The 17,185-nt window shown below is 45.1% G+C and overlaps 1 protein-coding gene across 1 annotated transcript in view; it reads right to left on the minus strand.

Annotated features, from left to right (window-relative positions):
• Positions 1–4,100: 4,100 nt before the first annotated feature.
• Positions 4,101–17,185, minus strand: part of LOC137563527 (NELL2-interacting cell ontogeny regulator 1-like) — a 50,395-nt gene continuing 37,310 nt past the window's right edge. The window contains exon 4 of the mRNA XM_068276108.1: positions 4,101–4,421. Within this exon, the coding sequence (XP_068132209.1) occupies positions 4,350–4,421 (72 nt within the window). The 3' untranslated portion in view covers positions 4,101–4,349. The remainder of the gene's footprint in view (positions 4,422–17,185) is intronic.

A 17,185-nucleotide genomic window follows, 5' to 3' on the forward strand; every position in this document is an offset into this window, starting at 1 on the left:
AGGAAAGCAGTGCGTGTTCCATTTTTGGGGCGATTCCGCATCAATGGAAGGTATAAGAAAATCGGCGAATGCGTACAAAAACGCACAATAAGGCAATTTCGCTCGTGTTTTTAAAAATAAATACATTATTGTATTTACTTTTCTCTGGGTCAAAGAGTTCACTTCCTGACTTGCGTCAGGGAGTGAATTACAAAACAGCTTGAAAAAAAATGCTTAAAAAACCGCTAGGCGCCGGGAATCGGGAAAAAAAAGTCTAAACCCCCTCCCCAAATAACGCGTACAGACACGCGAACGGAACGCAATGTGAACAAGGCCTTAATGGGGTTTTTGGCTCTGTTGGAGACATTGTTCCCACCATCACCTTTACAGCATACCTGTCCCTATCTTTTTGTCTTCCAATAAAATAAATAACATTAAATGTTATCACTTCATAATGGACAATGCTAATTTTTATATTCTGTCAAAATGTGAAAATAATAAAAATCAAAGTTGAAAAAAATAAATAAATAACATTAAACTTAGACTTCCATAAATAACTGCATGAAGTTTGTATGTTTTTCCCAGTGTTGGTATATGTTTCCCCAAGCACGTTGGTTTCCTCCAACATACCAAAAACATGATGCTAAGTTAACAGTTCTCTCCCCACAACCGCGACAAGAAATTGCCTTTAGACAATAGATAGGGACATTAGATTATGACTATGGAAGGAATTCGATTGTGAGCTCCTCTGAGGGACCGTTGGTGACAGAACAGTGCTATATAAATACACAACAGAAATAATAACTTTAAACTATCTTCTGATTAATTTAACACACTAACCTAAGCCCAGGGCATAACTAGGATCTGGTAGGGCCTCCAGCAAAACTGAGTGCCCCCCCCCTTCCTCACACACACACCACAGCAAGCGGCAGAGCGTGACAGCAGTGACATACATCACCTCCTCTCTCCAGCGGTGCTGTACAGTGGAACTCCTTGCGGCTCCTGTCTCTGCTTGTCATGTGACGTGCATCAGGTGCCGCAAGGAGCTATGTGTACGGAGTGGCTGAGTGAAGAGGACGTGGTGCTAACCCTGCTGACAACAGATAATGTATGATGCTTCCGCTGCCACGCTTCGCATCAAGGCGCCCCATAGCCCCTGTGACCCCCGCTATTGTTATGCCCCTGCCTGATCCAATACTTCAACCTAATCCTAAAAGTTACCAGCAAACCTAATTTAGTCCTAACCTAACCCTAACAAAGCACAGGCCTAAATTCCAGACACCATACCCCAACAAACCTAACCTACGGTTAACCCTAATTCCAAGTCTTTAGGCGCAGTCTGCACTTAGGTAATCAGCACCACAATTGACACCATCAGAAAATCGCCCCAGCTCTGTCGGAAACAACAATAAAGACTCGGCAAAAGATTCTAAATCTTTACCTGTATTTAAATCTAGAGAAAAACACATTGGGGTGGAGATCCCCTTTAATATGCACTGATACTGTGTGAGCTCTCTTGTTTAAACAAAACGATAATGCATTCTTCCGACCCTCCAAATGTCCAAGCTATTTATTTACAGAGAGACATCAGTGAACAAATACAGTATATGAAGTGCTTGCTATCAATAAATTATGTTTACAAGCAATAAGCAAAGATTGAGCAGTCTGATGTTTGTGGTAGGTACAGTTGATCCGGCATATCCTATTAGTGGTTACAGAAAATAGATGTACGGTATATAACAAATACCATGAATGCATCTTTTTGACATGTTTTTTCTTTGTTACTGCCATTGCTTTTTAATTGACTGTGATATGATTTTGAATCATCTGTTGTCTTTTCTTTTTGCCATGGAAGAATTGTATACTATTAAGTTGGCCCTTCATCATTTGATATCGGTAGTTTGACCATTAGATAGATCTCTCTATGATTGAATCTGATCAGAGGGATCTCTTGCCTGGCCACACACAGCGATTTCCAGTAGATTTCACCTTGAGATCTATTGAGAATAATCCTGTCCCTGCCTGCCGTGGCCCCTCCCCAAGTGTAAAGTGTGTGCCCCCCCCCCCCAGTGCTTGCTGCTTTAAAGTCTCACCTCTCTGCTGGCACGACTTTTAGCCTCCTCCAGCGTTCTGTATCACCGAGAGCGCTCGCAGCGCATGATACGGCCACTCATGGTGACAGCAGACACCGGAGGAGGCCAGGATTCATGTCGGCAGAGAAAGGGGACTTTAAAACACTGAGCACCGACGACGAGACCTTTTACACTTGGGCGGGACCGGAAGGGGGTCCGTTGGATCCATCGTTCGTTGCGATATAGAACACTGTCAACAGACACAGAATGGAGTCCTGGTAATTGAGATTTTTCCACCATTCCAATCATTTGAAGGATTGATCAGGCGACTATTTTGGGGCTCTGATTTTCTTTCGATTCAATAAAATTGTTCTTCAATCGATCTCTTCCAATTCTTTAGATTTGATAAAATGATCGCATCTAAAGGTCAATCAGCTCGCTGTATCAAATAAAGTATGGGCACCCTTACTGTATCCACAGCTACCTATGGAATACTCTATAGGCACAACCTACTTTTGTATGGAAAGCAGAACCTGAACAATTTCTTATTGGGCACAACAGATATTTCAGAACTCGTAAGAAATATTAATTGGAAAGGCAGTTAATACTATTTACACATTTCATTATTTGGCTGCCCTCATTTAACACATTACATTTGTCAGAAAGGTGAAGTTAGAGTTTAAATACTGAGCAAGGATACGCAAGCAAAAGGTTATGGCCTAACTGCAGCCATAAAAACTGCAGCCATAACTTTTTGAAAATACTGTATGTGTGTATGTGCCCCTTGTCAAAAATGTGGCTTACTTCCTGCTGTGTGACCTGTCAGGCTCTGTTCCCATTTGTGCCATTACACTGTCCGCTCTGATGGTCCGGCTGTAGCCCGGGGCAGATAAGTTACCCCCATAGGCTATATAGAGGAACGCTTTTGCCTGCCCGGGATTATTATTAGCAAAGACAAGCGGAGAATGGACAAAAAAAAGTCCATTCTCTGCTCAAGTGGGAACAGAGCCTAAGCCTAGTGGGTCACCAGGACAGGCAGTAAGGGGCAGCAGCAATACAAATATGGCGGTGGTTCTAACTCAATCCTACAAAAAAAAAACAACTAAAAACCTATTGTTGTTTCTACTAGGGAAAGTAAGGATAGGAGTCATATAGGAGGAGGACATAAACTCAGAAAACAATACAAATTCTCCCCAGCAAGGACAAGGCAGGGAGTAAACCCGAAACAAATTTTTCACTTTTTTTTAAATCTCTCTAAAACTAAAATGAATAAAAAAATGGCTGCAGCTTTTAATGGTTTGGCTACCCCAAACTGGTATGTCAATTCTGGATGGCTGCTAATTTTGGGGGGCGCAAGAAGAAAGTAAACCCAAGTGTTTCTGGTTGTTTTTTGGGGAGTTGTTGTTTTGTTTGTTTTTTACTTGTTCTTACTGCAAAAATAAAAATAAAATTCTAGACCACAATTTCTAAAAAGAAGTCCCAGAACCTCCTATAAGAAGATAGCTGTTTCAGTCCCCATTCATAACTGAACTATTGGTTTGGGTGGGCTAACCTTTCACAGTCCAAATTCAACAAAACAATGTTATTTTTTAACAGAATTGGGAAGGGTTAGACCCTCAGTCAGGTTGTATATGCTGTCTGTGTCTCCTAAGGCTCTTTTCACACTGTCAGCATTCCAAATTGATTTTGGAACACTTGCATCTTGCCAATCAGCCCTTTTATAATGGGAATCACAGGAATGCATTCACGATACTAGAATGGTTATCTATTGGGACTGACAATACTGAGAATTGCTTCCACATTCAGTCAAACAGTGGGGAAAATGTTTGCTTCATCCATTTTTGCAGGAGGTGAAGTAAATCCTCCCAAATGAGGTCCCAGACAGCAATAAAACCTCTAAAGTTGTCCTAACTTTTTTCCATGCCATTCAAAACTAAAATAGCATTTTGAGGGGGGGGGGGGGGGTTATTTACAATGCTGGTGGTTTTATTTTAATTGCAGTTCTGATCAAAGCTGTAGTTTACCTCACAAAAAAACCCCAAAAAGGAATACAAAAAAAATCCCATGTATTTTATTAAGAATTTCTGGCACACAGGTTCCTCCTTGCACACATGCACAGTTCAGTGTCAGGATGGATTTGTCACGTGAATTTTCTTTATTCATTCATGATATGAGCTGTGTTTAACACTTACGCTGCCAGAGGGAGCCAGCCCACACTGCAGAGCAGCGTGTTGCAGAGCCCAGTCCAGCAGCAGAAGGGTTAAGGTGGATGTCCTTGACGACGGCGTTAGCCCATCTTCAGCTCAGCCCCTCCACGGATATGCAGTCACACAGAGTCCTCCGCTCCACCTTCAGAAGAAGCGTCTCCGTCTTCAAAGAAAAGAAAATGCATTGTTATCAGGACATGAAAAGCAAACCACAAATCAAATATGATTGTTACATTTGCAGATGATGCCATACGAGTGTCATTGGGCTTATATCAGACATTGGGAAAACTGTATACAGGGAAGAAGCTAAAGGATACCCGAAGTGACATGTGACATGATGAGATAGACATGTGTATGTACAGTGCCTAGCACACAAATAACTATGATGTGTTCCTTTTTTTCTTTCTCTGCCTGAAAGAGTTAACATATCAGGTATGTAAGTGGATGACTCAGTCCTGACTCAGACAGGAATGACTACAGTGTGACCCTCACTGATAAGAAATTTCCCTTTTTATCTCTTTCTTGCTCTCAGAAGCCATTTTCTGCTAGAAAAGTGTTTTATAGTTGGAATTTCTTATCAGTGAGGGTCACACTGTAGTCACTTCCTGTCTGAGTCAGGACTGAGTCAGCCACTTACATACAAAATATTTAACTCTTTCAGGCAGAGAAAGAAAAAAAGGAACACAGCATAGTTATTTGTGTGCTAGGCACTGTACATACACATGTCTAGCTCATCATGTCACATGTCACTTCGGGTATCCTTTAAGAACCTGAATGCCTGGTGTGACAATAACAACCTGTTATTAAATACAAAAAAGACCAAAGAAATTACACTGGACTTTTAGACCACCAAAAAGACCAATCACATAACTATAGTGATCAATGCAGTGACTGTGAAGAGAGTTTCCAGCTTTAAAGCAATCCTTAGCCAAAGCTCGGGATAAAAATCAGATAATTTAAGAAAAGGAAACCTCAGGATCCTATTGAGGCTTCCCTCTCTACTCAGATGTCCCCCATGGCGGAGCGATGTCCCTCCAGACCGGGGCCGCGCTCCTTCTCATCTTGTAGCGTGGCCGCGCAGTAGACATGCGAACGTGGCCACACATGCGCAGTAGCACAAAGCCCTCAACTCCTGCTTACTGCACCTGCCTATGTGGACACGATAGAGGGAGAAGAGCCGCACAGCCCCAATGTGATTAGCGACAATGCATTGTCACTAAGCTTTGGGAGGTCGCGCACATAGATGGGAGACATTAGAATGGAGAGGGAAGCCTCAATAGGATCTGGAAGTAAGTATCTAATTTTGTACCCAAGCTTCGGCTCAGTTACACTTTAAAGTGAATGGGAACCGCATTTAAAAAAATGAGACAGATACTTACCCAAGGAGAGGGAAGGCTCTGTGTCCTATAGAGCCTTCCCGCTCCTCTCCTGGTCCCCTCGTTCCAGTGCTGGTAAGCCCGGTAGCAGTATTTGACTAAATTAGTCAAATACTGCTTTACCCGGCCGAAGGAGGCTTCAGAAGTCTTCAGGGAGCCCGAGTGCTCCTGAAGAAGAGCGGCCCTGTACTGCGCCTGCACAAGCACGCTCTCTTGCACGCTCACGCCTGTGCAGTATGGAGCCGCACGTCTTCGGGAGGACACAGCTCCTGAAGAATTCTAAATTCCCTTTCAGCGGGGGATTGAAACGGGAGGGAGTCAGCACAGAATAGAGAGCACTGAGAGAGGATACAACCCAGAGTCTTCCCTCTCCTTAGGTAAGTATTTGCTTCATTTTTTTTAAATGCAGTTCCTATTCACTTTAAGGGATTGATTCACTAAACCATGCTAACTCATAGCACGGCTGAGCTAATGTTTTTCATGCATTATAACACACGTGACAGGTTTCGCGAGGCTGTGCTATGAGTTAGCACGGCTTAGTGAATCAACCCCTAAGTTTTTGGGAGTCACCATCGCAGAGGACCTGTCCTGGGCTGACAATGCTTTAGCTGTTATTGGCAAAGCACAACAACGCCTCTACTTTTTGAGAAAGCTAAGGAGCGCTAACCTTCCTCAGAAACTACTGGGTAATTACTATAGATGCACTATCGAGAGCATCTTGACCAACTGCATGACAGCCCTGATACAACAGCTGCACCAAGGCTACTAGAGAAGCCCTGCAGCAAGTTGTTAAAACAGCAGAAGTCGTTATCAACACTGAAATACCATTACTTGAACTCTTGTATAAAACTTGCTGTATGAGAAGGGCCAAAAACATTATCGAGGACAACACTCACCCTTGAAAAACCTTATTTGAGCTCCTTCCATCGGGTAGATGTTTTAGGTCAATCTGCATACACACACAGACTAAAAAAAACAGCTTTTTCCCGATTGCCATCAACTTGATGAACTCTGAATCCTCTCTAAAATAATTAAAGTGAAGCTCCGGACTAAAAATCTACTCAACAGAACTGAAAAGGCTTGGTGTTTCTTTAACAGTTTCACTGCATCAGAACTTTGTTTTTCTTACCAAAGCATAATTTTTAGCTGCATTTTTAGCTAAGCTCCACCCATCACAGAAAACTGCCTGGGCTTTTTTTCCCTGATGCTCTGCAAAGCATGATGGGATTTCCTATGTTGTTATTCACGTTGCCTAGCAACTGGGAGGGGTAATCAGCACACAGGACCGTTGGAACTGTGTCTCATGCTCCCTGTCACCTCCTTTCAACCAAAAAGATGGCTGCCCTCATGAAATCAAACATTTGCCTGTTCTTTTAAAACAGGGTGGGTAAGAGATTATATTAACTATCTATTTTAATTAACATAACTAATGTAACTTAATGACAGTATGTTTGTTTAGGCTGGAGTTCCTCTTTAACACTGTGTACAAATTGTTTAAATATTCGAAATATCTGGCATCCTATATAATAAACCCCCTGTGTCTCTGCCTCCTGTCCCTGTGTGTGTGTGTCCCTGCTTCCAGACTTGACAGTTTGCTGTCTGAGAACCTCATTGCATTGTGGGAAATAACAGCTTTTTCCAACTGCCAAGCAAGCAACATCTCCCTGTGTGCATATACTTCGGACAGTGGTAAGGGGCGGGTGAGCAGGAAGTGTCAGTATGCGCTTTGCCGAGGTTTAGCAGCGGTGACCTAGCGCCCGTTTTTTTTACGGGCGGGCCATTTTACTAGTACTTGTATAATTCCTCTATTTCTACCTTACTGTCACTATGTTCCTTATGTGCACCATGGGGCTGTCATAAACAGTAATTTTGTTGTGTAACACAATGACAATAAATGAATTAATCTATGTGCAGCATGTATAATTTATGTCTTTTTTTCTAATTCTGAGAAGAAAAACATGAGTAAATTTTATGAACACGATGTAAGTGAGACCTTCGTCTCTCAGGCAAGAAAAATTCCAATAAGAAACCAAAAATATAACTGTAACGGGCAGTTGGGGCGTGGGGCTCGCACCGGTGACAGCAGGAAGGGGTTAACAGGGATGCACAAGTTTATTCAGAAGTGTATAGACAAAGGTGTTTATGCAGACTGTAACCTAGCTCCCAGAGTCCGCCTCGGCCAGGCCGTGCGTGGTGAGGGCCCGAGGCTCAGGAGGACAGGACTCAGGAATATTCCCACCCAGTACTGGAGTCGGCACGGGTACTGGGACCAGGCAAACGGATAGTCAGGCGGAAATCAGGTCGGTACACAGAAGGCAATATAGATACAGGGATCAGGCAAACGGATAGTCAGGCGGAAATCAGGTCGGTACACAGAAGGCAATATAGATACAGGGATCAGGCAAACGGATAGTCAGGCGGAAATCAGGTCGGTACACAGAAGGCAATATAGATACAGGGATCAGGCAAACGGATAGTCAGGCGGAAATCAGGTCGGTACACAGAAGGCAATATAGATACAGGGATCAGGCAAACGGATAGTCAGGCGGAAATCAGGTCGGTACACAGAAGGCAATATAGATACAGGGATCAGGCAAACGGATAGTCAGGCGGAAATCAGGTCGGTACACAGAAGGCAATATAGATACAGGGATCAGGCAAACGGATAGTCAGGCGGAAATCAGGTCGGTACACAGAAGGCAATATAGATACACAAGCTATAACACTCACTAACTTAGCTTCACGAACAGCTACCTAGCTAGCCTAGCAGACGCTATAACTGGCGTGGCGTTCCCGGAAGGCTTAAGATGACCTGGTGACGTCACCTTCGGAACGCGCGCCGCCCCCTGGCGTACGGCGTGCGCCCCTTGGAACGCACGCTAGCAGAGGAGGAAGAGTCCGTGGAGCGCAAGCCGGAAGAGGATGCGTCTCCGCAGGAGCGAGGAGCAGGTAGTATCGTTACAATAACATTATATGGTAATCACATTTGCAGAATTCATATTTCTAGCCTGGGGAGTAACTACAAATCATGCCCACCACAGCAAAAATTTGATGAGACCCTCCTAATGGTCACAACCTCCCACTCCCACCATTGGTGACCCTCCCAGCCTGGTGGATCATCTTTCAAGGGTCATAAAACAAGTGTGGCCATCATGGTCTTTGCCACAAAAACACTTGATTTGAAGGAACCCTGCATTGGAGGGAGGGAACATCAGTAATTGCCCCACCCCCACAGCTCTGACCACCCCCCCACCCCCAACCTCTCCCTGGTTGCAGGAGCTGCTCCCCTATAGTTGCACCCCTTCATAGGTTACATTGGCTGCTGTGATCCAAGCTAGAATTTTTAACATCTGCATCTGAAATGTATGAGGACAATATCCTTGTTCATTGTGGGATGATCTCATGTCTATGGCGGTAGCATAAGCTGCAGGTACAAAACTGGTACTCATGTGCCATGTACAAAGGCACAGTTGTCGGTATAGAAGTGGGAAGGGGTGCCAAGGCACAAGCGGACCAGCACAGCGACCATTTTGCATCCTAAGACGTTTGCTCACGTGTAATCCAGGAGGTAGATTGATCAGACAGATTACCTCCGCCTTCCCTTTCAAGTGGGCAGAGAGAATTCTGCCAGCTTCATCCACTAAAAGCATTAGCATGTACAATATAAGCTCCCAAAAGCCCCAGAGTGGTCGGATTATTCCCGCATGATTGACCACCCCTTACATATCTTCTGAAAGTGACTTAAACTCCTGTTAAAGAGGAGCTGTCAGTTATATAAGTAGATAAATACGTGCTCTATTTGCATAACATATGTATTACACTGTCCACGTTTTGATATTAGTGATTTTTCTACAGTAAAAAAAGAGAAAATCCTTCTTAGCATTTCCCATTTTTAGTGTGGCGATTTTGTACCTAATCTTGATGTCATTTCCTCACTTACTCTCCTGTGTATACATTGCTGCCCTTTACTATAGAAAGCGCATTGTCTCAGGCAGCATCAGAAATATTGGCCAATCAGAGAGGAACAGAGGCAGGGACGGTTTAAGCAACAATGGGGCCCCAGGGCAAAATAAACCTGGGGGGCCCCCCCAACATATACCCCAGAACAAAAATCGGCATTAGGGGACCTTTTTTGCAGCTGGTATAGTCAGGGTGTGAAGTCCCAATCGGTTGGAGCTCCATATTCTGGCTATCCCAGCCTGCATGGGGGACAAGGGGTTAAAAAGATTCAGGAGGGGGGACCCCACATAATTTTTTTTTTTTAATTCCCACACTAACATAAAAAAAAAATTGGGAAAATAGGAAAAAATGCCAGGGATCTTCATGCAGCCATATTGCGGCTGTATAGCGATCCCTGGCCAAAGCGCTGCGGCTGCGTATAGACCCCCTGGAAACCCCGTCAGGAAATTTATTGCGCTTTCGTTTGATGCATGTAAAATTACACTACCGTTAGGTTTGCTACTAAAAGTGACATTTACCGCATTTAAAAGTATACTTTTTTCCTTCGAAACTTTAAAATCGATTTTCTCAAAAACTATACGGTCTTTTTAAAAAATTGTTTTTTCCTCTTATTCCTAATGATCTCCTTAAAAAGACTCTGAAGCGAGAATAAATCTCGCTTCAGAGCTCATAGTTAGCAGGGGTGTGCCCCTGCTAAAACGCCACTATCCGCGGCCAAACGGGGGTCCCTTCAACCCCAAACCCCCCCTGCAAAATCAACGACCAACTTGGTCGTAACATTTGCTCTTCCTGGAGGCAGGGCTAACGGCTGCAGCTAACGGCTTAAAAGCAATGACAACATAGTAATTAAACCAGCTGACAAAGGAGGAGCTGTAGTGATTTTGGATAAATCCAGCTATATTCAAGAAGCAAACAGACAGCTCTCCAACAACACCTACTACAAAAGACTAGAAACCAACCCCACGCTGCAATACTCAACGGAATTGAAGAATATGCTTAATGATCTTTCCTCAAAATCATCTAACATACTTACATTAATACCAGCTAATCCTAAAATAGGCACCTTCTACATCTTACCAAAAATACACAAAGAAGGAAATCCAGGTCGTCCTATCATCTCTGGTTTGGGGACACTAACAGAAAAGATATCTGGCTGGGTAGAAAATATTCTTAAACCCATGGTAAGGAATACAGCCAGCTACATCCAAGACACCACTGACCTTCTTAACAAATTGACTGCCATGGGTCCCATCCCAGAGGGTGCTATCCTGGCTACAATGGATGTTGAATCCCTTTATACCAACATTCCACACGAGGACGGTATTGCAGCTTGCCAACATTTCCTTCAGCTAAATGATCTACCAACAGAGCCCACACTACAACTTATCAGGTATATACTAACTCACAACTATTTTTCATTTGGAAATGATATGTATCTACAGACAATGGGCAGTGCTATGGGAAGTAGGATGTCGCCCCAGTATGCAAATTTGTTTATGGCCAGATTGGAGGAAAACTTCCTTTCAACTTGTGAAATTAAACCATGGGCTTACTTCAGATTTATAGACGATATCCTATTAATCTGGACAGCATCACAGGAAGAATTAATCAGATTCCACAAAAACTTCTCAGAGTACCACAAGAACATCAAGTTAACGCTCAGCTTTTCAACCTCCCATGTCAGTTTCCTGGATACCACAATTTATATACAAGATAGAATTTTACAAACATCCATATACCGTAAACCAACTGACCGGCATATTTACCTAAAATGGAAGAGTTTCCACCCGGAACACACCAAAAAATCTATTGTTTACAGCCAGGCTCTGAGGTATAACCGAATATGTTCTAATTCAGAGGACAGAGACAGACAACTTATGTCACTACGTAAAATATTCATAGATCAGGGATATCATCCACAAATCGTTGATGATCAAATACACAGAGCAACTTTAAAATCAAGAGAGGAACTGTTGAAGTACACCCCAAAGACTGAAAACAACAGAATCCCAATTGTGGTAACCTACAACCCAAAATTAAAGAAACTGAGGAAGATATCAAAAGCCCTACAACCAATACTCCATAAAGACAAACGCCTGAAGGATGTTTTTCCTGATTTACCACTGCTTGCTTTCAGTCAACCTCCCAATTTGAGACAAATGATTATCAGAAGTGCATTATGTACACCAGATACTCCAGGCACATTACCCTGCAATAACACAAGGTGTGAGACCTGCCCTTATTAGAGTTGGGCCGAACCTCCGATTTTAGGTTCGCGAACCGGGTTCGCGAACTTTCGCGGAAGGTTCGGTTCGCGTTAAAGTTCGCGAACCGCAATAGACTTCAATGGGGATGCGAACTTTGAAAAAAAAAAAAAATTATGCTGGCCACAAAAGTGATGGAAAAGATGTTTCAAGGGGTCTAACACCTGGAGGGGGGCATGGCGGAGTGGGATACACGCCAAAAGTCACCGGGAAAAATCTGGATTTGACGCAAAGCAGCGTTTTAAGGCCAGAAATCACATTGAATGCTAAATGACAGGCCTAAAGTGCTTTAAAACATCTTGCATGTGTATACATCAATCAGGGAGTGTAATTAAGGTACTGCTTCACACTGACACACCAAACTCCACTGAACAGAACAGGTATGCAGTGGCGGGTTCACTGAACAGAACAGGTATGCAGTGGCGGGTCCACTGAACAGGTATACAGTGGCGGGTCCACTGAACAGAACAGGTATGCAGTGGCGGGTTCACTAAACAGGTATACAGTGGCGGGTCCACTGAACAGAACAGGTATGCAGTGGTGGGTTCACAGAACAGGTATGCAGTGGCAGGATCAATGAACAGGTATGCAGTGGCAGGATCAATGAACAGGTATGCAGTGGCAGGATCAATGAACAGGTATGCAGTGGCAGGATCAATGAACAGGTATGCAGTGGCAGGATCAATGAACAGGTATGCAGTGGCAGGATCAATGAACAGGTATGCAGTGGCAGGATCAATGAACAGGTATGCAGTGGCAGGATCAATGAACAGGTATGCAGTGGCAGGATCAATGAACAGGTATGCAGTGGCAGGATCAATGAACAGGTATGCAGCCAGGGACAAGCTAAGGCTAACTAATCTTTCCCTATGAGAGACTGCAGTAGCTCGCCCTACTCTAACTAATGCAGGCACACGAGTGGCCACGGCCGCCGCTGCCTGCCTATATAAGGGGGGGTGGGGCTCCAGGGGCTAGTGTAGCCTAATTGGCTACACTGGGCCTGCTGACTGTGATGTAGAGGGTCAAAGTTGACCCTCAGTGCATTATGGGGCGAACCGCAATGGGGCGAACTTTTCCGCAATAAAGTTCGCGTGCGGTACCCGCACGCGAACCACCTAGGTTCGCGCGAACCAGGTTCGCCGGCGAACCGTTCGGCCCAACTCTAGCCCTTATATCTTGAGCACAAGCCAAATACAAATACCAAACTCACAGAAATATCATCAAATACAAGACCAATTTTCCTGCGAGTCATCCAATGTTGTATACATGATACGCTGCATGAAATGCCCCTCAAGAGGAATCTATATAGGAGAAACAGGACAAAAACTGCGCACAAGAATGAACCATCACCGCTTTAAAATTAATGAGGGTAAAATGGACACACCAGTGGGCCAACACTTCTGTGAACCAGGACACAGCATGCAAGATCTAAAAGTACTTGTTCTTAAGGGTAACTTCAAAAATGACCAATCAAGAAAAGTTTCTGAGACATTAACAGAAGGTTTAAATTGTGGAACAGGATTCATGACACCTTATGTAACATGATTGATTTGGCTTCATGATCTTCAGAAACCTGCTGGATTTCATGTATGGTTGCACTAACTCACTGGCTCCAGCCTGCTGATCACCTGACACCTAACGGATAAACAGTAACCAACACAACTGGCATCTTCGTGTTTACCATTTATCTGCATCAGTGTTTTACTTCAGCTTACGGCCTCTTGCACACTGCAAGCGATTCCGATTCCGATTCCGCTTTTTAATCAGTTTTTACATCCGATTCAGATTCAGATTTGCAGTTTGCTCCCTGCACACTGCAAATCGGAATCTGAATCGGATGTAAAAACAGATTAAAAAGCGGAATCTAAATCGGAATTGCTTGCAGTGTGCAAGAGGCCTACATCTGGAAATATACCTGAAGAAGGGGACTAGATCCCAGAAAGCTTGCATCATTTAACTCTATTAGTTAGCCATTAAAAGGTATTATTTCTTACAAAACGTTGTTTTTTTTCTACCCATATGGTTCAAATTCAGAAAAGGGGTGGAGCCACAGCCAATCAGATTTATTTTATTTCAATGCAAATTATTGATGCCAAAGATCGCAAAGCTCACAAACTTGGTCATTAAGTAACCAAGTAATTGTGTGTTAGGGTTATGAAAAGGGGGCGGGGCCAACACCAGCCAAATACATACCCGGGCAACGCCGGGCGTCCAGCTAGTACCAAATAAGCTGGGGAATGATCATTTATCAACAAGAAAAGTACGTGATTTTAACTTTTGGATTGCCTGGTTAGCATCTTACTTGTTTTCCAGATAAAAATAAGGAATTGATTTTTTTTATTTTAAGCGCGACATTTACACTTTAAATTAGCCCAGGCAAGGCGAGTTGAACCCTGCATTTCCTGATCTGTTTACGCTCTGTTTGGTGCTCTGCTACTTCTGTCCACTGATGTCAGACAGCAAGGCAGTATTGTCTTTGTGAAAATAGTAGGTGACTGCAGGTCATCAATCACTACTGAGCTGGGAAATGAAAAGGACAGATGTGCTCACCATTCACCACCCGCTTGTCACCACTGGGGGAAGAAGTGAGCAGTGACAAATCATACCATCCTATGCACATTTCTTTACTTTATTTACAATTTTAATAATTTATATTGCTACTAGTAGACAGTGGCGGCTCCAGCTTCAGATTTTTGGGGGGGCTCAAAGGGGGCACAAGGGCTGGAAGGCGGGCTTGGCGGGGGGGGGGGGGGGGGTAATTTGTGCCTGAAAAATTGGGCGTGGTCATGCCGTCATGTGGGCGGGCTAACTGTAATGTAGTTGTACCAGCTAACGTAGTTACATAAAAAAAATGAAGTAAATGCACATACTGACAGATAGCCTTTCACCAGTAAATGCACATAAGAGTCTGCTTTTCACCAGTAAATGCACATAATGACAGACAGCGTTTCCCCAGTAAATGCACATAAGAGACAACTTTTCACCAGTTCATGCACATAATGACAGACAGCATTTCCCCAGTAAATGCACATAAAAGACAACTTTTCACCAGTTCATGCACATAATGACAGTCAGCATTTCCCCAGTAAATGCACATAAGCGACAACTTTTCACCAGTAAATGCACATAATGACAGACAGCCAGTGTCCCCAGCATAGGTAGCTAGGTGTATAGCTGTCCCCAGTATATGTAGCCAGGCATATAACTCTCCCCAGTATATGTAGTCAGGCTGGTGGTGGTGGGCTGGGGGCCCCAGGGCACCTCAATCCTGACTGGTGGTGGGCGGGCTCAGGCCTGCGTGGCTGGTGGTGGTGGTCTAGGGCAGTGTTCCTCAACATTTTATTGGTATGTACCCCTTTTAAAGCCCTGTACTCACCAAGTACCTCCTAGCACAGTAAACATTATCACAAGTACCCCTTGACAAATATATATATAATCGTAATACATGATAATTAGTTCTAAACAATTTCCAAGCATTTACAATTGCTTTTAATTAGCTAAAACACTAATTTGGTGTTGTTTAAACAAGATTTATAATTTTCTAAAACTCTAAATTTGTTATTCTTGGTTAATTATTTCAAGCCCGAGTACCCCCTGGAACCATCAGAAGTACCACCTGGGGTACGCGTACCGCATGTTGAGAACCTAGGGTCTAGGGGACCCAGGGCAGCTCAGGCCTGGCTGGTGGTGGTGGGCTGGGGGCCCCAGGGCAGCTCAGGCCTGGCTGGTGGTGGTGGGCTGGGGGCCCCAGGGCAGCTCAGGCCTGGCTGGTGGTGGTGGGCTGGGGGCCCCAGGGCAGCTAAGGCCTGGCTGGTGGTGGTAGGTAGGCTGGGGGCCCCAGGGCAGCTAAGGCCTGGCTGGTGGCAGGCTGGGGGCCTCAGGGCAGCTAAGGCCTGGCTGGTGGTGGTAGGTAGGCTGGGGGCCCCAGGGCAGCTAAGGCCTGGCTGGTGCAGTGGTAGGCTGGGGGCCCCAGGGCAGCTAAGGCCTGGCTCCTGGCTGGTGGTGGGTGGGCTGGGGCCCCCCAGTCCTGGTGGTTGGTGGTGCCACCTGGCTGTGCTGGTGCTAGGCTCAGGAAGGCAGCTCAGGCCTGGGTGGCTGCCTGCAGTGCCTGGACTGGTGCAAAAAACAATTTGGCTGGCTGCCGGAGTAGTGAACAGGAGGACAGCAGGACACCCACCTTGAGCTGCAGACTGCAGTAGCCTCTCTGGACCTGTGTGCGCTGCTGCTGACCAGACCACCGTGGGTGCCACCTTGCCTGCTGGGGCTGGCTGGGGCCTGGGGAGGCCACACTCACTGCCACTGGGTCGGACGGTGTGACTGGCTATGCGGGGCGGGTGCCGCGGCGCAACTACTAGCTGCGCAGGCGGGCGAGGAGGAGAGCACGCTGCACGTCACGTGATCCCTGCATGCCGCCGCCAGATACGTGACGCGTAGCGCGTACTATACTGTCTGTCTCCAGCACCCGGGGCATTTGGATTCTAGACTACTCCTCACGGTTTAGGGCCCCTAAAATGCCAGGGCAGTGTAGGAACCCCACAAGTGACCCCATTTTAGAAAGAAGACACCCAAGGTATTCTGTTAGGAGTCTGGTGAGTTCATAGAAGATTTTTTTTGTCACAAGTTAGCGGAAATTGACACTTTGTGAAAAAAAAACAATACAAATCAATTTCCGCTAACTTGTGACAAAAATAAAATCTTCTATGAACTCGTCATACACCTAACCGAATACTTTGGGATGTCTTCTTTCTAAAATGGGGTCACTTGTGGGGTTCCTATACTGCCCTGGCATTTTAGGGGCCCTAAACCGTGAGTAGTCTGGAAACCAAATGTCTCAAAATGACTGTTCAGGGGTATAAGCATCTGCAAATTTTGATGACAGGTGGTCTATGAGGGGGCGAATTTTGTGGAACCGGTCATAAGCAGGGTGGCCTTTTAGATGACAGGTTGTATTGGGCCTGATCTGATGGATAGGAGTGCTAGGGGGGTGACAGGAGGTGATTGATGGGTGTCTCAGGGGGTGGTTAGAGGGGGAAATAGATGCAATCAATGCACTGGGGAGGTGATCAGAAGGGGGTCTGAGGGGGATCTGAGGGTTTGGCCGAGTGATCAGGAGCCCACACGGGGCAAATTAGGGCCTGATCTGATGGGTAGGTGTGCTAGGGGGTGACAGGTGGTGACAGGAGGTGATTGATGGGTGTCTCAAGGTGTGATTAGAGGGGGGAATAGATGCAAGCAATGCACTGGCGAGGTGATCAGGGCTGGGGTCTGAGGGCGTTCTGAGGGTGTGGGCGGGTGATTGGGTGCCCTAGGGGCAGATAGGGGTCTAA

Source organism: Hyperolius riggenbachi, chromosome 1 (assembly GCF_040937935.1).
Source record: "Hyperolius riggenbachi isolate aHypRig1 chromosome 1, aHypRig1.pri, whole genome shotgun sequence".
Lineage (NCBI taxonomy): Eukaryota > Metazoa > Chordata > Amphibia > Anura > Hyperoliidae > Hyperolius > Hyperolius riggenbachi.